This window comes from Anarhichas minor, unplaced genomic scaffold (assembly GCF_050575085.1).
Source record: "Anarhichas minor isolate MPS153535 unplaced genomic scaffold, ASM5057508v1 ptg000028l, whole genome shotgun sequence".
Classification (NCBI taxonomy): domain Eukaryota; kingdom Metazoa; phylum Chordata; class Actinopteri; order Perciformes; family Anarhichadidae; genus Anarhichas; species Anarhichas minor.
The window spans coordinates 7,705,041-7,725,930 of record NW_027466474.1 but is presented as its reverse complement, the minus strand read 5'-3'; the positions used below and the strand labels follow the sequence as shown (position 1 = coordinate 7,725,930).

At 42.5% G+C, this 20,890-nt stretch overlaps 4 protein-coding genes across 7 annotated transcripts; 3 read left to right on the top strand and 1 right to left on the bottom strand.

Annotated features, from left to right (window-relative positions):
- Nucleotides 1-16: 16 nt before the first annotated feature.
- rad9a (RAD9 checkpoint clamp component A) lies at nucleotides 17-4,530 on the top strand. Its single transcript, XM_076102927.1, has 12 exons — nucleotides 17-323; nucleotides 433-503; nucleotides 643-716; nucleotides 859-907; nucleotides 1,342-1,456; nucleotides 1,638-1,737; nucleotides 1,984-2,090; nucleotides 2,448-2,554; nucleotides 2,752-2,816; nucleotides 2,965-3,063; nucleotides 3,625-3,871; nucleotides 4,079-4,530. Exons 1-12 carry the CDS (start codon nucleotides 290-292, stop codon nucleotides 4,187-4,189), a joined length of 1,179 nt encoding a protein of 392 aa, XP_075959042.1. The 5' UTR covers nucleotides 17-289; the 3' UTR covers nucleotides 4,190-4,530.
- tbc1d10c (TBC1 domain family, member 10C) lies at nucleotides 4,310-13,385 on the bottom strand. Of its 2 annotated transcripts, none has more exons than XM_076102923.1 (10): nucleotides 13,032-13,385; nucleotides 12,512-12,652; nucleotides 10,617-10,716; nucleotides 10,143-10,250; nucleotides 9,769-9,875; nucleotides 9,385-9,499; nucleotides 9,076-9,141; nucleotides 8,650-8,839; nucleotides 7,771-7,928; nucleotides 4,310-7,282 (listed from the first exon to the last, which is right to left on the bottom strand). In XM_076102923.1, the coding sequence occupies exons 2-10, from the start codon at nucleotides 12,646-12,648 to the stop codon at nucleotides 4,667-4,669; spliced, it is 3,597 nt and encodes a 1,198-aa protein (XP_075959038.1). In that variant the 5' UTR covers nucleotides 12,649-12,652; nucleotides 13,032-13,385; the 3' UTR covers nucleotides 4,310-4,666. The 2 variants fall into 2 exon arrangements, with proteins under 2 accessions (XP_075959038.1, XP_075959039.1); XM_076102924.1 differs by having other exon boundaries at nucleotides 12,512-12,648.
- A 131-nt stretch (nucleotides 13,386-13,516) lies between these two features.
- On the top strand, nucleotides 13,517-17,198 carry ndufs8b (NADH:ubiquinone oxidoreductase core subunit S8b). Of its 2 annotated transcripts, none has more exons than XM_076102928.1 (7): nucleotides 13,517-13,607; nucleotides 14,436-14,484; nucleotides 14,573-14,632; nucleotides 14,754-14,843; nucleotides 15,164-15,336; nucleotides 16,075-16,203; nucleotides 16,669-17,198. In XM_076102928.1, exons 2-7 carry the CDS (start codon nucleotides 14,436-14,438, stop codon nucleotides 16,798-16,800), a joined length of 633 nt encoding a protein of 210 aa, XP_075959043.1. In that variant the 5' UTR covers nucleotides 13,517-13,607; the 3' UTR covers nucleotides 16,801-17,198. The 2 variants fall into 2 exon arrangements, with proteins under 2 accessions (XP_075959043.1, XP_075959044.1); XM_076102929.1 differs by lacking the exon at nucleotides 13,517-13,607 and adding an exon at nucleotides 13,614-13,783.
- Nucleotides 17,199-17,740: 542 nt separating this feature from the next.
- On the top strand, nucleotides 17,741-20,614 carry ran (RAN, member RAS oncogene family). Of its 2 annotated transcripts, none has more exons than XM_076103533.1 (7): nucleotides 17,741-17,833; nucleotides 18,719-18,776; nucleotides 18,939-19,023; nucleotides 19,374-19,499; nucleotides 19,629-19,816; nucleotides 19,933-20,103; nucleotides 20,237-20,614. In XM_076103533.1, the coding sequence occupies exons 2-7, from the start codon at nucleotides 18,744-18,746 to the stop codon at nucleotides 20,279-20,281; spliced, it is 648 nt and encodes a 215-aa protein (XP_075959648.1). In that variant the 5' UTR covers nucleotides 17,741-17,833; nucleotides 18,719-18,743; the 3' UTR covers nucleotides 20,282-20,614. The 2 variants fall into 2 exon arrangements, with proteins under 2 accessions (XP_075959648.1, XP_075959649.1); XM_076103534.1 differs by having other exon boundaries at nucleotides 17,807-17,829.
- Nucleotides 20,615-20,890: the final 276 nt, after the last annotated feature.

The following is a 20,890-nucleotide window of genomic DNA, read 5'->3' as shown; positions in this document are numbered from 1 at the left end:
CAGCCTCTCTGATTGGTCATCAGTGAGGAAGCGGGTAATGGCGGCGTAAACAACGCAAAGATCGGTGCAAAATGCTGCTTAGTCGAACCGCTGTTGAAAATAAAAAGAGTTGAGCTATAACTAAACGGAATATGTTTTCGGTACCAGGAGGATTCTTGCTCGGTGTGCAAACTATTAAAACCCCACTGATTCAGTTATTGGAGGTGTTTAACCGCTAGTTCCGACTAACCTTTAGCTAACTTAAAAGAAAAGTAGTAACTGTTACGTTATCTAACGTTAGTTTACTGAGATGGACTGCGTCGTGACGGGAGGAAACGTGAAAGGTAGAAACATTTCCTGCCTTTTCAAACCTGTCTTTAACTACACAATAACTACACAACAACAGTGAGCTATTAATGATGTTGTACATGTGTGTGTGTATGTACCGTCCAGTGCTGGCCAAAGCCATCCATTCTCTCTCCAGGATCGGTGATGAGCTCTATGTGGAGCCTCAGGAAGATGGGGTGAGCTGCTCTGATACTGTCATGTACACCGACACTTCCTCCTGCCATGCATATAGTCTTGTTGCTTCCTGTTGGTGCAAACATTGCGTCAATGAATGGTGCTGATTAGCGTTTTTTTCTCTCTCTCTCTGTCTTGTAGCTGGCCCTGCGGTCTGTGAACTCATCTCGGTCGGCATATGCTTGTTTCCTGTTCGCGCCACTGTTCTTCAGCAGGTGCAGACTGTGTGCCTGTGTATAAATGGCACTGTGATGTGATGTGTGTGTCAGAGAGAGAGTGAGTCACTGAACATCACATTTGTGTGTGTCATTTATAATAGTAGCTTTACTCCAACTTCCCCTACCATTTTTTGTGCAGGTACACCCTCCCCAGTGGGCACACCTTCCGCTGCAAGATTGCAATAAAGGTGTGGTGAGAGAAAGAGATGAGCTATGGATCTTTAATAAAGTTATTTATACAGTTTATGTGTCGCATACAATACATTGACATGGACTGTAATCATCAATCTTATCTGTACTCAATTTAAATGGCTCTTTCCTGACGTGTCGCTACTGTGGTACAACCTTGTTAACTTTCTGCAAAATTTTGCGTGACTGCGGTGCTTCCTTTTGTAACAGTTGTACATGGCATGTGTCACCAAGCAGTTGTATTGTCACACGTAAAGAATGCTGTGCAAGTGTAAAAAAGGTGCATACATGTCCAAAATATCCTTAAATGTGGCCGTCATGTCAGCTTCAGTGTTATTGTGTTATTACCAGAATAATTCAGTGCACATTCACAAAGTCCTGGTCTTTTATATTGATTTCTCCCCCTTCGTATGTTCCTCTATGTGTGAGTCAGAGTGTGCAGGCCGTATTCAGATCTGTAGCGACTCTGGAGAAGACGGTGGAAAAGTGTCACATCGAGCTGGACGAGCAGAAAAACCGCCTCACCTTCACCCTGCACTGCAAACACGGTACGTGTGCTTCACTTCCTGCTCAGACGATTCACGGTGCTTAACGTGGATGATTTCAAAAAGGATTACACCTCATTTATACCGACGCATATTTGAGTCATTTAAGCACGTCATTCACGCCGTGCATTGTGTTCTACGTGCTTGTGTACTCAAAGCGTTCGTGTTGGTATTCTCTCTGCAGGCCTCATGAAGACACATAACCTGTCTTTCCAGGACAGTGAAAGCTTACAGGCCGTGTTCGATAAAGACAGCTATGCCAATGTATTCAGATCACATCCCAGGTGTGTGAAACCTTTCTACATTTTTCTTACAAAGATAATAGAGATCTGATCTTTCCTTCTCTTGCTGACTTGAACTCTTTGTTGTTTGCCGATTGTTTTGTTGATGTTTGAGAACTGTGGGATTTGGAAGCTGATACAGACACTCTTAGACTACAGTTGGTTGGTTAAGTTAATAAATATTATTTCCAAATATTGGAAATGCCGTTAGTCACTCGCATCTCACTTCTTGTGTTCCCTTGATCTCAGGCTGCTGGTGGACACAGTCGTTCACTTCCCTCCGTCTCTGGAAGAAGTGACGGTGTCAGTGAGCGGTGACCGGATGTGGGTCAGGAACCACGTGGAGGAAGAAGGAGGTGACTTTACTAATTAATTACTAATCCCACAGCTCCAAAGAGTTGTTTTATTTTTAACAGAGCTTTGTATTACAAAAAAATATACTAAATGATATAAATTATTATGTTAATGAGATGGAGAAATAATGCAAAAAGAGGGAAAAGGATGTATTTGAAGCCAGTGGTGCCCTTGTGTGGTAGAAAGATAGAACAGCAGAATTGCACTGTGTAGTCTTCTCTAGTCTGCTTGTTAACAGCAATTTAATATAAAATAATATAAGAATATTTATTAGTTTATTAACAATGTGTTTCTGCTTTCGTCCTCCATTCCCTCTGACGCTTCTTTCTGCTTCTCTCGCTCCCCTGTCTCCCTCTCAGACCGGGCTAAGGCCATGCTGACAGAGCTGTGTCTGGCTTCAGACGAGTTTGACCATTTTGCTGTCCAAGCTCACAACAGCGTCACATTTTGTCTGAAGGAGTTACGGGTGAGACAAAGGGAGGGGCGATGGAGCAACAGAAGAGAAGGATTAGTCTGGAAGGCGAAAATTTACTAGAAGGAGAGAAGTCCAGTGAGGGAAATGACACTGAGGGCAGTCAGTTAAAAATATACTGTGGTTGATCATTTAAAAACAAAAAAGAAAGTATGTTGAATTGATGAACGTTTTTGTCGTCTCTCCTCCAGGGTTTGTTAGTGTTTGCAGAGTCTACTGGTCTCCCTATTTCTATGTACTTTGATGAACCGGGCAGGTAAACATGCTCTCACAGACACATGCTAGTTAATCACTAAGCTAGTTAATTGTGTAACTTTGATGTACTGACGTTAACTGTGTGTGTGTGTGTGTGTGTGTGTGTGTGTGTGTGTGTGTTTGGTGTGTGTGTTTGGTGTGTGTGTCAGCCCTGTCGTGCTTTCAGTAACGGACAGTGTGCTGGAGGGGAACTTTGTGCTGGCCACGCTTTCTGATGACCCCAACCACCGTAAAAGCAACACTAGACGGTAAAGCTCAAAGAAAAACTGAATGCATAAAATTATGTGTGGGGGGGGGGGGGGGGGGGGCATTGTTATGCAAAGTAAAAATAACACCGCTTACCATTAATACAAATGGTTTCTTCAGCTCTAATGAGGGGCAGGAAATTCGACAATCTTGGAAGTCGCCTTGCTTTTGGCATCCTCTGAGTGGAATAGCTGACTACAAGATACAGATGTTCTTGCCAACACATCAGTCCAGCTGTAGAACATTTAGTCTGTGGCACAGTCTAATTAAAGTTTGATTGTTACGTCTCATTGATTCGACACAAACACCAATTTAGTCCAGTTGAAAATGTATAAAAAGTGATGAAATCGGACAATGTACAGATGTCATGAATGAAATGCGCGCGTGTTACATTGGACTCGAGTGAGGGAATTCTTCGCAGTCTTCACTTGTCAGATATTTGGACTGAAGAAGCCGTTTGGATGAGCAGCGAAACCTTCATCTTCATGAAACAGGAAGAAGATTAGTGGATGAACTCTGTTCTCAGTGACGGCCATATATCACTTCCTGTCTCGTCTCCTCAGAGCATGCACGCCGCCGCCGCCCCCCCCTCCTGATGACTTCATGAATGACGACATGGACTGCTACCTCATCGCAATGGATACCAGTGTTGCACCAGGTCCCTCTGCCACAGGTCCGCCCACACCCCCGTCAGCTGATTCTACATGTTCGAAACAGAGTGCTGCAGCCAACCACAGGACAAGGCTACACAGTGAGGAGGAGGAGGAGGAGGATGAAACAGCCGATTCAGGCAGACCACCTAATAAGAAGGTATGGTGTAGTGTTCACATTCATGAATTAACTAATTAAAAAGGTCAAAATGGAAAAAGCTGCAAGATAAATATAGAACAGATGGAGCTGAGACAAAATACTGCCGACTTGGAAAATCTGCGTCAGGACTAGGCTTTAGGTAACAGTTGGCTGGATATAACTTGCAGAAATGACTTCATCTTATCTTCTCTACTTTTCCTCTCACAGTTCTGTTCCTTATTCTTTGGATCGGTGCTTCCCCCGTCCTCTCAGATGACCACTGAACTGGTGACGAGTCAGGAAGTGTTGGCCAGTGACAGTGAGGAGGACGTACAGTGAAGCAGAGCGACACTGGACTGTTCCATCAGATGAACCTTTTCATTTACACACATGCCGCCTGCAGACACTTTGAACCCTCATGTCCCATCTTTACCAGCCTGTGCAGCTGCTGTACGGGGATTGTTTTTCTTTTTACATGGGCGCAGATATGCAAAGACAGTACAGAAAAGGATATTGCAATGTTTTATCCGACTATAATGTTAATGGTGGACTTGAAAATATGGGATTATGTGAAACTGGACATGAAGCACTTCCTGTTTATTTTTGTTCAAAGTCTGTTTGTGATCGAGGTGCAACAAAAAAAAGCTCCTCTAAATAAAAGAAACATGTTTTTCAAATTATGTAAACATTATTTATGATTTATTTACATGTCAAAAGGTTCAAGTATGACGAAGATTTATGATGAGGGACCTCCGCACGACAGAAAGATCAATGAGATTGAAGCACTCAGTAAAACACAGATTTTTTTTTTTTTTGTCAAAAGTAAGATTGAGCATAAGAAGATGAAGAATATCTTAGCGTCTGTGATCCAGTCTTTGCAGGTTGAGTCACATCACCGCTCCCTTCCTCTCTTTGCACCTGGAAACTCTTCCCCCTCGTCTGTGGTTTCCTCCTCTCTCGTTCTTTCTCCTTCCCCAGCTCCTTCTCTCTCTTCTTTTTCAACCTCTCCTCCTCTTTCTCCCTCCTCTCTCGGTCCCTCCGCCTCCTCCTCCTTTCCCTGGAGCTCAGTTGCTCTTCCCCCTCTTCCTCAACCGGTTTCCCCGTCCCTGTTCCATCACTGAAGTCCTGAATCAAGATTTTGGGGATTTGCATTTTGGGTGCTTTTTTGGTCTGCTCTCCTCTCAGTCTGCGGAAGAGACCAAAGCGTTTAGGGGGGTCGGGCGGCGGCTGCTCCGGCTGAACCGCTGGAGTCACTTCTGCAGACGGAGACGAGGAGACTTCTGAAGTCCCGTCAGAAGGAGTGTGGGTTGGCTTTACTGCTCCAGGATTGGACCGTAATTGACTGGGTTTAACATCTGGGTGCGTAGGAGTAGATTGTGATTGGTTAGTTTTCTCTGACATGATGAAGAGATCTTCAGAGAGCCGACGTGCCAACCTGGACCCACGGGAGTTGGATGACTTGCTGACGCAGAAATCCCCAGAGGACCTGCTGCTGCGATGCCCGGGGGCTTGTGTCAGGCCGCTGTTAACCGGCTCAGCCTGGTCCCTCACAAGGTGAGAGTCTTTGTCTTGGGCTTCTGGGTTTCTGTCAGTATTTGGAGAGTCTGTTGGTTCAGTAGAAATGAAGACGTCGTCCTCTCCTACCGTGTTTTCTTGAACAGTTTCGGCGCTTTCTTCCTCCTCCACGGCACCGACGGTGACCTGGCTGGATGGTTGTTCAGGTGCAGGTTCCTCAGCGGTGCTGGTCTCTACTGAACTAGTCTTCCCATCAGGCCCGGCGGCTGTGAGAGTACTTGCTCCTGCCTCTGTTACGTCTGTCTCCTCCTCGTGTGGAGGTGCTATCGAGTTAGTAGTTTCTGTTGGTGTTTCCTCTGCTTGTGTCTGATCATCCTGTGTCTCTGAGTGTTCATCCAAACTTCTTTCTTCTTCCTCCTGTGTAGGTTCAGATGCTGCCGCATCGCACTCTTTGTCAAAAGCTGCACTTGACTCCGTCACTATGTCGTGTGCAGCTGGTATTTCTGCTTCAGTCTCTGTATCAGCCAATAAGTCAGTGCCTTCCTCTGGTTGAACGCATTGAGGTGAACACAGTATTAATGTTTCTGCTTCTGCCTTTGAGTCTGTGTGTTGTTCTGAATCCATTTGTACTATTTCAGTCTCTGATTCCTGCGTGGCGGCATTTTCCTCTAGCTTTTCTTGAGTCTGTGCCAGTTCGTTAGTTTCTGTATGTGTTTGGGTGTGGGACTCTGCTAATGACTCACTGCTGTGGTATTTTCCTTCCAATGCATCTCCCCGTGAGCTTCTGTCTGTCTCTGTGATCACTTCTTGCTGTTGCTGTTGCGTCTCTGTCTCTATTGCAGGATCTTTGATAGTTTGAGCTTTGACTTTACTGTCTGTCTCTGAGCCTGGGCTTGTCCCAGTTGTGACTGTGTCCAACTGTTGCACATTTTCAGTTTCTGTGCTCTCCTCTGGTTTCATGTCGGCCTGAATCATCTGTTCCTCACTCGGGTATACACTTTCCTGCGTCTCCACCTCTGTGTTTTTATCTGCATCAGCATCTTCCTTTATCTCAGTCTGATTTTCCCCCACAGCCTCTGTATGTTCGCTTTCTGACACTTGGTTTTCTGTCTCTTTATTTGAGTCTTTCCCTTGAATTTCTAGGTGCTGGATTTTGTGACTCTGCTGTTCCAGGACGTGTGTCTGTCTGTTGGAGTCCGGCTCGTCTCCCTGTTTGTGTTCAACACTCTGATCTTTGGTTGGACCTTCTGTTTGATGTGTCTCCACATGTGTTTCTTCCTTTTGTTCTGAAAGCACTTTGCTCTCCTCTGTCTTGATGAGTTGGCTTTCCTCCTTTTCAGTGATTCGTGTTTCCACTTGTTCAATCTGTTTTTCTACAATGACCGTTTCTTCTACGCGCTCTGTTGGCATGTTTTGGATTTCCATCGTTTTAGGTTCTTCTAAAAGTTCTTTCTGTTCACTTCCTTCTGCCAGTTTCAGCTCACTCTGTTTTTTATGGTCCTCTAAAACTACGTCCTCCTCTTCCTGAACGCGCTGCACCTTCTTAAAATTGGACTCAGTCCAGCTCCTCCAGTCCTCCTTTGCTCCCATTGAGAGCTGCCTCACAACTCTGCCGCCTCCGCCCTCCCATTCGCGTGCATTCGCCTTTCCCCCTTTCCTCCACCTCTTGTGAAGGAGGGATGGAGACAGCGAGAGAGTGGACGCCGAGCGAGCAAGAGGGACGGACAGGTTTCCTTTCTCTCTCTCCTTCCTGTCCCGCTCTTCCTCGTTCTGCCGTGCCCTCGTCCACGCCATCCGATATCCATGGCAGCGACCTCTGGGGTCAAAGGCTGATGATGGTCTGTCTTTCCTCCACTTTTCTAACTCCTTCTCCGTCTGCTTCTCCAGATCTCTGGCTGACAGCTGCACCGAGCACACCTGAGAAAGGAAGAAAGTCTCACTTTTGTTTCACTGTAATTTTCAGAATTTTAAGTAATTTTGTGATTTGAGCATAGCGGTGAGAGAGAGAGAGCTATCTAACACATCGGAGCCAAATTCTCCATTTGTGTTCAGTTTGGTTGAAATCAGGTTACTGCAAAGGCCATAACATGTGATTCACACCATTTTAATCCTCATTAAACTACTCAGTGACATCTTGTGCACAGTCATCCCGGAAGAGGATACAAATGTTTCATTATAGGATAAAGGTGACAGACAATAACTTCGTATTGATTAGCGGTGATGCTTCCATCAAAGGTGACCCAAAAGATGCCAGGAAAATGCCTCTTAGAGCTCTTAGTTTAACTCAAAGACACATGTAAAGTGTCTTTGAGTGCCTTTTAAAGTGCTATATAAATAAAATATATAATTATTATTATTAACTGTAACTGACTCTCCTCAACACCACCCTTGTGTTTGATTCTAACCTCTGCTATGAAAGTGTCTTCTTCCTCTTGGACCTCCTCCCTGACGCCCCTCAGCCTCTCCAGAGTCTCCATCTGGCCCTGACACTGTTTCCTCTGCTCGGCCCGGCCCAGCACCCGACGCACCAGCACCGCGGCCACCTGGAGCAGCACCCGCACCCCTGAGAAGAGGAGAGGGGAGGTAGGAGTGGGCAGGGAGACAGAAATAGGACCGTGCCACATTAATGACATCATATGCTGTAAATGGTTTCTGAGGAAATCCTTTTTCTACAAATCACTCTGTATACAAAAGTTAAGTTCCTCATGTTTTGCAAGCTTGTGTATTTTTAGACATAAATTACTACGGCTATATAGAAGTACTACAGTATTTTTAACCACAGGCAACATAACTAGACTTTATTGTCCCCCAGGGGACATTTCTGCAACTCGGTGCTCTGTACCTGCACCCGTAGCGCAGAAGGATGAGGTGGAGATTGAGTGGGCGTGGGATGTCCTGTTGTAATGAGGGTACAATGCGTGCGATGGCCTTATTGTTTAGCTCTGCGAGGTTGGGTGCGAGGAGACCAACTATTCTGGCAGCTGTGTTTGTTATATGTGCGAGTTAAAGAAGCATGTGGAGCAGTCCAGTAGAATGGGCTGCATAATGCTCTGATACAACAACAGGAGGAGATGGGGGGAGGGGGGGGGGGGGGGGGGCAACATAGAGTCATGGAGTCCATAGAGACTGAAAATACATAAACATACGTATGTCATTCTAATCAGGTGAAATGTTCCATACACAACATAATATGAGATACAGATTATTGTATCTAAGAAATTACATTTACTTTCACAACATGATTTGGTTTTGATGACCCACAGCAGCCTATATGGAGGACGTACCGTAGCAGAAAAAGAGGTCCCAGACCCGGAGCAGTGTGTTGAAGGGCAGGTGACGTGTGAAGAGACACATCAGCCAGTCAGTGGCGAACATGAGGGGCTCCACTCCGTGGTGCTGCAGGTGTTTGTGTGCAGCTGGACACGTCCTTTTCAAGACCCAGTTCAGCATGGCCGCGTCAAAAAGGACTCCCTCCTACAGATGTACACATGCTCAGACAGTTCAGAAGATCATTTTCAGGTTTCTTTTCAAATTAAGTACAGTAATCGGGTACAGAATAGGATTTCCCCGATAATGAATGAACTAAATGAACAAAAATCAGCTTTCAAATTCAATTTACTGGAGTACAGGTACATTCTCTGTCTATAATATGAATAAGTGCAGTGTCGGGTACATTATATATGCATGTGTACATGTGTGTAGGTCCTCACCAGCAGAGGGCTGTAGTATCCAGGCAGGAACTGCTCACTAATCTGCACCAGACACCAGAAGGCCTCCTGCCAAGGTTACATGATGGCAAATCAGATGCCCCTTCATGTTTTGGACAATTATAAATACACAGTATTTTGTGGGACAGAATGCCAATATTTTAACAGATAGATGAAACAACAATTGGTACTGATTCAATGTCTGAAACTGGCTTTTGTTCTCCACTGAAATCGAGGCTAATGGAATGTTTTTGAGATGCGTCTGCAGCTTGTTTATTGGACAGAAAGGTTAACGGTGTTATTGATTGCTACCTCAGCAGGCATGTTCATCAGCAGCACTGCAGCCACAGGCCCCTGTGCCTGGCAGTAACCCTCCTCCGGCTGGTACTGAGTGAAGGCTTTCAATACCCGGAACAAACCACGCTGTCTACACACAAACACACCGCAGTATTCAGTCACACAGACCACAAGCACATAATTCTGATACGAATCATCTTTGAATAGAGCAGTGAAATCTACAAAGGGATAATGTAGGCAAGTCGTAATAACTTTTATTTTGCAACAGAAAGACACAAAGTTGGCAGGACTATAAAGATGGAGTGATACCAGCCGAGGCACATTACAGACTAAGGAAACTGTCAGACTGCAGCTATCAGCTTGTCAACAGAAACAAATAGAGGTAGAAATGTTTCCTACCCGTGTCCGTCCTTGGAAAGGAACATTTCATGGAAAGGGAACTGTCGGTCCAGGTCTCTCTCGATCACGTCCACCCAGCTCTGCAGAGCGGGCTGCGAGTCCAGAGACTAACGCGGTGATGAAAGATAGTTTAAGTCAACCATTTACACTCGACCATTTGTTTTTAAGATAAGTTACAAGGAAATGGATTTCCATTATCTACTGTATGAATACATATATTGCACGATGATGAGCCTGATTTACACTTAGTGGTGCAGCCAACAACTATCTTATACATTTCAGATGCCAAAAACGATATATTGTTGAATCCTACCATACATAGTTACTGCGGATTTGAAAGCATTTACAACAGTGAGCGTGTTTAGTTTTCTTGCCTGGTAGAGGTTTTCCTTTAGTTTCATCTTGTCAGTACCTCCACACAGCAGAGGCCAGCACTTAGCTCTGAGTGAGGCTGGGATGCCTTTCTGACACTGCACTTTCACCTGAAGGGACGTCGGTAACAGACACAGGATCAGCTCAGCGCAGTGAGAAACCGATGACTACATTTCATTGTTGTTTGTGTGAATGCAGACAGGCCTTTTTCAACGCAGACATTTTGACTCATAACAGGAAAAGATCAGGTGTGTTATATCATTAAAGATGTCTCTGGTCTATTCTATAAGTGTCCCAGTGAGACGTGACAGTGTGACAGTGTGACCGCATGAACAATAACAGGACCCTGAATTAAATTGTTGTTGTCTTTTGTTTCCTGCAGTGACAAAACGTCTTTCATTGAAAAGGCCTGTCATTTTTCAGGAGTTCATTGTCACTACATTTAATGACTTTAGGTGTCTTAAGACGGGACACACCTTACTGGTCTTCTTCAACAAGATGCGATCCCATTGGCTAATGATATTTATCCACTTGGTCTCCCTCTGCCTGACCAACTCAGGCGCTGGGCCCGCACTCCTGACACAAAACAGCACACAGGTTAAGTATTTCAAACATTAAATATTCAATACAAGAATGAGAGGCTTGTCACATCCATTGACTGCACAGCATTAAGGCTCATTGAGCTGGAGACCTCTAAGTCCGTGAGCAGAGTTGCTGCGTGCACTCTTGTGTGTTGTCATTACAGAAAGACAGCGCTCCGAAAAACAAGACAGGAAACAGGAAAACCACACGGTAGCGGTGTGATGTCTCCATGGCAACAGCTCAGGATGTTATCAATGGGGAAACTGTACTGACGGCAGGTAGCAGTTGGTTCAAATGGTCTTATCCTTTAATTTACACTGCTTCATCTGGTCCGTCGCCAAACTCTTTGTTTCACCGTTGATTAAATGTTATGTAAATGTTAAGTCAGTTGATTCTGGAAGAGTTCGCTGGTATTTGAAAGTGAACATGCTCAGTATTTTTCATGTAAATCTAGTGTGCACTCTATCTGGCATGGATTTTACACCTTTCTACAGAATTTTAAAATCCAGGCAGCTCCTCCATGTCCTTATGAAGGGTTTCCCAAAACGTTCACTAAGGTTGAGGTCTAACGACTGCAGTTTAGGACTCCTTGCACTTCAAGCGGGTCTCTGTCTGGCTTCAAAATGAATCCTTGCATAGGCCACAAGGATTGGTTAATACCAACACAACTTAATACCATCCCGGATGGTATTCCTCTAAAGAACAGAGTAGTGGTTTATTAGATGACCCGATGAAGATTAAAAATAATTAAAGGGAAAGTTCACCCCAAAATTAAAAATTCACATGTTCCCTCTTTCTTGTAGTGTTATTTATGAATGTAGATTGTTTTGGTTTGAGTTGCCTAGTTTTGGAGATGTCTGCTGTAGAGATGTCTGACTTTTCTCCAATATAATGGGACTACATTTCACTCGCCTTGTGGGGCTCAAAGCGCCAAACAATACATTTGAAAAACTCAACAGCAATGTCAAGATAATCCACAGACCTTGTGAGCAGTTTCATGTAGGAACTATTTCCTTTTAACCTCAGTTCCTACATGAAACTGAACTGTCCCTTTAACTGGTTTTATGCACTTGTTTAATGACATTTCCTGTGGCTGTCTCCTCATTTAGGCTCACTGTGAAGTTCAAACTTTACTTTCAGGCTTCTTTCACTCTTTAGCAGAAACATTTTTGCTCTTGTTGCATTTATTCTCAAATAGATGTTTTGGAAGCTGCAGCTTTCTTAATACGACCTGTTTACTGTCTTTTGACTACATTTTATTAATCGGAGCAGTGTGTTATTTGCCCACTTGGCTCTGTGTCCTGGATGCAGATCCTGTTCTGTCTCATAAGAGCATTGGATCTTCAGATAAATGGTCTCTTTAGAAATACGTGATTTTGGTTTGTGAAAATCTCTTCAGGGTACATCACACAGCCTCTTAGAACTCACTTAACCTGCAATGTACTAATGGGATCATTTTTCAGCATTCAGGGGAACAATTTGTTTTGAAGCTTAAAGTGTTTAAAGATAATTAAAACAGAGAGCCTGTAAACTCATGTATTTAAATCTGCTTTTAACCTGTGATGCTGGCTATTGTACGTTTTTGTTTTGCTATACTATTAGGTCGTCTCTTTTGTTTATATTGTCATTGCTCTTATTGTTTCTGTACCATGTAAAGTGCCTTTGAGTCTATTTTAAAGTGCTATACAAATAAAATGTATTATTATTATTAAACCTGCTTTTGATAACAGTGCCAAGCCCAATAACAGTATAGTAACAGATACACAAGCACAAATGTGTAACTGCTCACCCAGCGGTGGATCCATTTTTCAGAATGAAGCCGAAGCGGTCTGTCTCAGGTTCCTGACCGACCTCTGACCCTGCATCAGATCCAGAGCTGTCCTCTTCACTGAGGTTCTTCTGGGCTGGACTCGTTGGACTTAACATCTTACTGACAGAGGAGAGGAGGCTCTCATTATTCAGCATGTGACTGCACTCTATCATCATGGTTATGTGACGCTGATGCGACTTTACAATGTAGATATCAAAGAATACCTTTAACCCCATCCAAAAACACTTCTCTGACTGGAGTATGTTATTGTTAGTGATTGTAAAAAATAAAACATTTCTGAATAAAAATGTTGTGCTACGTTTTATAACATCTCAAAAGTACATGCTTTTCTACCGCTCTTCAATACAAGCCACGCTTATATAATCTGGCTCGCTTTTTTTTAGCATTAGTGTAAAAGTCATATTTCTTCCCTCCATCCATAAACATAAACAACAAGAGGATAGATAAATATCTTAAATATCTATTTAAACAAAATTACCTTTTACATTTCCGTCATGATTGATCACTCGGTTGTTGAAGAGCTAAAGTGTGAGATTCTCCAGTGATGAGGAAGACAAACTTTCTCTCTCTCTCTCTCTCTCTCGCTCTCTCTCTCTCTCTCTCTCTCTCTCTCTCTCTCTCTCTCTCTGACGACTATTGCGTGATGTCCCTGAAACCAACTTCCCTTTTGTTTTTACAGCAGTAAAATGGACTATTTATGGAATATAGTGTTATTTTAACTGACATGGAAGTGATACATAGTTGCATAAATATGATTAATCAAACATGACATCAGAGGGAGTGATGAATGTGTAAAATTCTCCGATGATTACGTTATTTTTAAAGCGCTTCCTCTTGTTCGAACAAAATGTATGCTGCGTTTGCTTGCTGTAGGAAATATTGCAATTATACGTGTTTGAAGGAAATGTAGATAATGTGGAAAATATCATATATTGCAAATTTCCGAACCGAGAATCAAAAATAAACGAGGAGCACCTGAATGCAACATAAACACAATTGCGCAATCCAGTGACTGCTGTCTGTCTGCAGCTGATTATTAAAACTTGTGACAGAGGTAAGTCGAGTAAGAGGTCATAAATACGATTATTTTAGGCTTTGGCTTTAGAAACCATGATAAATCCATTGAGCTAGTCGTATTCCGCTAAATGTATCATGTTAATATTTAATGTTATTATGAGAGTGGAGAGCGACGCGGTTACAGTATTTTATCAAATCAGGGGTCTCACGTTAGTATTAAGAACATAACTGAACAAATTAAATTAAATAACCAAACAAACGTGTTTAAGGAAACTCTGTCGTCGTGTAACGTACGCTAACTAGGCCAAATGTTGCTATTTTATTTGTAATGAGACGTTAATGTCATATTACACCATTTACGCGATTTGCTAGATTGACATTTTAGCGGAAAGGATTGCACACGTGCTTACAAACCGACTGCAAAATGTCATGTTATACAAAAACATATTCAGCTAATTGAATAGGCTATAAATGCTGCAGTTTGTTTATATTTGATTTCACTTCTCTTCCTCAAACGTCTACCTATATTCGACACAGTAAAACGGGTCTATCTTATGTAATTTTCCGTTTATATGGAGTGGCTGCTGTCTAACAACAGGTGTAACACTCTTAGAATAATCCCTTGAGCGCTCCCAAACCGTATAAACTGGTTGTGTCCCCGTTCTTCCCATTCTTCCGGCGTGCCATGAATGTAGCAAACCGCTGACGTAAAGTAGGGATTTGGGGTGCAAGATTAGAGGATGCATGGGATGCATGTGCGCAGTTAACTGGCAGCCTCCCTCCTGTATTCTACTTTGTGCATGTTTTAGTTCCTCCTATTAGTTTAAACTATTTCAGTGTACTTTACACTGTCTTCTCTGCTCAGATGTCTACTACACTGAGTCTGCGTCTTCTCCACTGCTATTCAAAGCCAGGTAGGCTACTACTGCAGGAGGTGTCATTAAAACAATAATAACTATATGCACAAAATGAGGCATCATCCCATCTCATTTGTGTCTCCAGGCACATTAGGATACGGTCTTTGTCGCCCATTCAGTCTCAGCGTGCAGCGAGATGGCTACAGTAAGTACTGCTACAAACCATGAGCTGTTCATGTACGGCGTTCTCAGTGGAGTGACCACATGTGACTGTTGTTTGAAATGATCTAACCATGCACTCCCCTCTCCCTCTGTTCTCCCTGTAGAGTATGTAAATGCTCAGGAGCTGCCGACAGACCTGAGGTCCATCACTGACCGGGCTGCCACAACCCTCCTGTGGACCGAACTCTTTAGAGGTCACATATACTGTGATTGTTATGCAGAAAGCCCATACTGTGCATAGGGTCGAAGGCCTAGTGTTATTCTATATTACTGTTATTGTGAGCCAACACTTGATTTATCCTACTAAGAAGTATTGTCTGTGTAGTCAAAGCTCGTAGATCTCCAAAACGATTCAAAGTACATAAAGGAATCAAAGCATTAGGTGAAATGTTGCTCCATTACAACGTATCAAGAGACAAACTAATGCTTTGTTGGTTTTGGTCCTTTTATGGAATTTCTTGATAATAAGGACAATAACAACGTGGGTCACAACTCTTTGAACGCCTACCTGCAGGTCTGGCGATGACTATGAGTTACCTTTTCCGTGAACCCGCCACCATCAACTACCCGTTTGAGAAGGGCCCTCTGTCACCCCGCTTCAGAGGAGAGCACGCCCTCCGCCGCTACCCCAGTGGAGAGGAGCGCTGCATTGCCTGTAAGCTGTGTGAGGCCGTCTGCCCTGCTCAGGTGAACACAAACATACACCCAGTTCCAGCTATAAAGATATTAGCAGTATTACTGTCGTGAATTTTTAGGGGCCATCATTCATTATCAGCAGCTGTTTGGTGGGGGGTTTTTTTTCTTCATTTTTGTCTTTACTCACTGTAGGACGTCTATAAAGTTTACTATAAAGTGTCCTGAGCAGTGTCCTCAGGCGGCAGCAAACTCTACAAATGTGGGATGCTTAGATTAAAAAAAAGTTTAACAAATCTGCACCTCCTAAAACATCTGGGTAATTTTTGAGTAAAAATCTGTAAAATAAATAAATAACCCAGAGCCTTACGTATGTATATTTGCATTCTGTTTATTCTGCATTCAAGTGTCTTTGCACTTTTTCTAATGTAAACATGGATTTTATATTGAGCAATATAGTCACAGATTCATAACAACTTTGTTATATGTGGTGGCCCATGCAGCAACGTTTCTCTCTCTCTCACACAAACACACTAAAAACAGTGTGTGTGGCTTATCTAATATTGCTGCTAATACTTGAATGCTACACACTATTCACCTACATACCTGTCGAACATCCTCTTTTCTGTTAATGCTATGATGTGATTTCTACCGACCAGTAAGTTTATCACCACCGTCTGTACTCAATCAATCTCACAATACCGGCTGCTTAGGCTGTGAGAAAGTCAATGCCGAAATATGTCTGTCGGGAGTCTGACGTTGGTTTTCGTCTCGTCCCTTTGCGGAAGTCAGGCCATCACCATTGAAGCTGAGACTCGAGCTGATGGCAGCAGGAGAACTACACGCTATGACATCGATATGACCAAATGTATCTACTGTGGCTTCTGCCAGGAAGCCTGTCCTGTTGATGCCATTGTTGAGGTAAGAGAAAGCTTACCCTGTATACTGAAAAGGGGATTCTATGGAGCTGAACCACAGTGGCTGTTGGCTGTTTGAAACTGGATTTCTGCTACTTGAAATATATATTTCATAAAAAACGATTAATTTAAGTTTTGTGCCAGTGGATCTTTTTGGCAAATAAGATTAGTATCAGCTTCACATTTATTGTTATTATTTATTTATTCTGCATGACAACACTAACAGTAAGTATACAATACTCTGTGCTTCAAACAAAGTGTTACATAGGGTTATCATGCAGATTGCTAACCTGAAGTCAATTCCTACCTTCTACGAAGGGGAAAACTATTTATTTTACTTTGTCAAATGGGGCATTTAGCACTCAACCCACCACCAAAACCTAAATGTAGAACATGCAACTTCAATCCTCTGTGTGGCTTCAGACCTACTGATGTTTATTGTGTATTTTTTCCTCAATCCCTCCCTCAGGGTCCAAACTTTGAGTTCTCCACAGAGACCCATGAGGAGCTGCTGTACAACAAAGAGAAGCTGCTCAACAATGGAGACCAATGGGAGGCTGAGATAGCAGCCAACATACAGGCAGACTACCTGTACAGATAGATATGTACACTGTCTGCAAAAATGTTTCATATACGTGAAAACGATATATCTTCTCGTCCTCTTATACATTCAAGAGATTATTTGTAGCTTTAAAGATATTCTAGTGAGTTACAAATGAGCAGTGAAGCCTTGCAGCCTCAGATTCTGTTTTCAAAAGTGAGGAAAAATATAAAAACGCACAAATCATCATATTTATTGTGATGGATGATATTGCACTTTATGTTGTTGATTACAGTCTGTAACCCATGCAGCCTCAGTCTATGATGTACTATTTTCTGCTGCACTTTAAAAGCATGTTGTTGTTTTTTTAATCTGATGTGATAGCTAAGACCTTTCTGAAAGAGTATATTTATGTAGTGTAATATATGATACTGAAATAAATCCTGTTTTAAAACTCATTCGCTTGTTGCATTAATTAGTTGATTACCTGATTATTCAATTCAAACAATCACTGGATCTATCTGTAGAAATGTGGAGATTTGCTGCTTCTCTGTTTTATATCACAATGTATATCTTCAGGTTGACTGGTGAACAAAACAAGTAGTTGAATCAATGTTACTGCTTATATGACAAAACTAAGTTTTGGAAAATTGAACTCTGGGAAGTTGTGATAAGCATTTGTCACTTTTCTGATATCTAGACACAACTAATAATTAATTTATCTGGAGAATAACGATAATAATCAATATAGTTGCAGCCCTTATAATGCCTTTTTTTTTAAACCAAGTCAATATGGTAAGAAATATTAAGTGTGCGATATATGCATTCAATATACAGTCTATTTACTGTTATGCATATTAAATAGTCTATTTACTGTTTGCAGGATGTACAGGGACTAGTACCACTTAATTTCTTAGATATAAGTGTCTTGAGCTGACATGCTGAATCATGGTCTGTGAAATGCGTTTTTCCCATAGGTTTTTACCGCTGCGTTGATCACATGATATGGGCGGAAACTGACTCATAGTCCACGCTGAATCTCCCGCGAACGCAGCCATTTATCTCTTTTCTCTCTTGGTAGTGGCACCGGTAGGTGAGTCTCTACATTTTTCTCTCTCAACAGGCCATCCTTATTCTTAAGTTAATATTTTTCGGGAAAGTCAGTTAAAACAACGGGGAACTTTAAGGTATTATTTGGGTTTATGTGCCGTTTAGCCCTGCGAGGCTTCCGCAGTTATGTTAGGCCGTTGGTTTTCTTGTGCTAACGTTAGCCGTTAGCTCTGTGAAAAGAATGGCTTCCATGCGTTGCTAGCTAACAGGTTAGCAAGCACAGCTCTCCGTCATTCCACTGCTTTGTTCTTGAGACCCGTTTATATTTCTCTTAATTACGTGTATTTACTACCGTTGACTTAAATACATTTTGAATGCGTAAAGTCAGTTTGACTCGGTATGTTTTTGTTGTCCATCAACTGCAACACGGAACACATTAGCTGATCTTCCAGTTCGATTGTTCCAGTCGAACAAGAAAAAGTGCGGTCGCGCGTTGGATGGCGCACTCTGTCTAAACGGCTACGGAACGTTAGCTTGTTAGCAAACTGGCCTGCGTTGTAACACGGGTCCAAAGTGAGATTATCGTTTCTTCATTCAAATACAATAGGCTTTGTTACGTGTATTTATTTAACACGGAGTTCAATTTGAACATATTGAGACGTTAACATAAACGCTATCGTTGCATGTTAGCTTGGATAGAACATGCTAAAATTGGGTATCATTAAGTTAACCAGCGGTGGAGTTTAACGGTAGCTGTTGGTAAATCGAGTCAAAGTGACCAATTGTATCAAACCATGACTTCAGTCCCTTTGTTGTTTAGCACCGCTTGCTCAACCTTACTTACGGTTAAACGACAGTTATACCCAGTTGTACCCACAGGATGATGACGGAGAACGTGCTAACCATCCCGCCTTGTTTTGTTGTTTAGGTAAATCGCAATCACGGCGGACTCAATGGCACAGTGTAACCCGGTGGCGGTGTTCAAGGTAAGAGTTTTCTGTATAACATAACCCATGTGTTATTTATTTGTCTTGTACGTGTATATACGGTTGAATAGACATGTGGTGGTTTTTAGGCTAGCTGAGCTAACGGTCAGCGTATCGAACCAGTATCAACCAGTCTGATCTAACCGCTCTCTTCTTCGACAGCTCGTCTTGGTAGGAGATGGAGGCACCGGGAAAACCACCTTTGTGAAGAGGCACATCACAGGAGAGTTTGAGAAGAAATATGTTGGTGAGTCCCTCAGTATATTACAAATGATGTAAATGTTCAACTAACTTGAAATCGCATTGCTATGTCCTGTAAGTAACAATAAATGGCATTACATAAATACCAAATTAGGTTTGAAGTCATTTAGAATATAGTTTGTCACAATGACGAGGAAAATGCAAGTCTAAGAGACCCGCACGCTATTTGTTTACAAAGTTGTTATGGCTATTTCTAATCCAAAAAAGCAATCTAGTGTAATTTCTTTAGATTATTTAAATTGTAATGGTGCTAATTAATCGATTAAACGTTCAGTTAATCCCACTAATTTTCACCTTTCTTGCCCTCATACATCTCGTTTTTGCTTGTCATTCCAGCTACTCTGGGAGTAGAGGTGCACCCGCTGATGTTCCACACGAACAGAGGAGCCATCAAGTACAATGTGTGGGACACAGCTGGTCAGGAGAAGTTTGGAGGCCTGAGAGATGGATACTACATTCAAGGTGCTCGTCACAATCCTTAACATGCTGTTCTGGTTATTAAACCTTGAACAATTTGCCCGATCACTATTGATTTAAATTGAAAACCGCGTCATTGAATAGTGTGTAAAAACTTCTCTGCTACCTTCACAGCTCAGTGTGCTATCATCATGTTCGACGTTACCTCTCGAGTTACCTATAAGAATGTGCCCAACTGGCATCGTGACCTGGTCCGTGTCTGTGAGAACATTCCCATCGTCCTTTGCGGCAACAAAGTGGACATCAAAGACCGGAAAGTCAAAGCCAAGGCCATTGTGTTTCATCGTAAGAAGAACCTGCAGGTAACTACAGTGCTCACAAAATGATAAAACATGTGTACATTTCTCATGTGTGAATGATAGAAAGCATTGGTTTGAGTCTTTCATTTCTAACTGTCATGAACTTCTCTGTCCCCCAGTACTACGACATTTCTGCCAAGAGTAACTACAACTTTGAGAAGCCCTTCCTGTGGCTAGCAAGGAAGTTAATCGGAGACCCCAACCTGGAGTTTGTGGCCATGCCGGCCCTCGCTCCCCCAGAAGTCCAAATGGACCCGACCCTTGCAGCACAGTACGAGCAAGAACTTGTAGTGAGTATGACCACACGGGTGCAATGTCTGTTTAAGTGGCTCTGTAGTATATTTTAATCGAGCAAGGTTAAACTCGGCAGGGCAACAATTGACATTGTTAATTTAAGAATTTCTCTTGTCTCCTACTGTCCAGGTTGCATCACAAACGGCTCTCCCAGACGAAGAAGATGACCTCTAACCTGTTACCTGAATGTTCCCTCTCTCACCCCAAATGTAGACAGAACGTTGTTGGAGTTTTGCCCCTGACTGTAAAATCCCTTTTCAGATTTTTTATTTTTGAATTTTTTTTGTTTGTTTTAAAACTAAGAAAAAAGATCTGGTGGAAAAGTTGTAGTTCTAATTTCACTGTATAAGACACACCCACCCTAGTGTTGTTGTAGGCATGGCAACATGCTACTCTTCATCATCGAGCACCCTTCCACTGCACTCACCCAGCTCACATTATGCTGTTGTATGGTGTATTGGAAGCACTAAGGGGAGTAAACTTTGAATAAAAACATTCTCAATATAACATGTCTGTTGATTTTTATTTCCCTAAACAGTGTCTCCACGGTCACAACGCCACTTTATGTTGAAAGTGGCCAAGAGGTGTTTTTCAGGCAAGACTTTTGACATCATAGGAAAAGCAAAAGTATTTTTAATAAAGATAATGATGACTTATGAAAATGGCCTATTGCCATACAGTAGTCTTTGACATCCATTAATCGGCCCGCCATAACAAAGCAACTGACAAACTCTGGAGGTAGGTAGTAGTTTTCCAGCTTTGAAAGTACTGGATGGGATAATA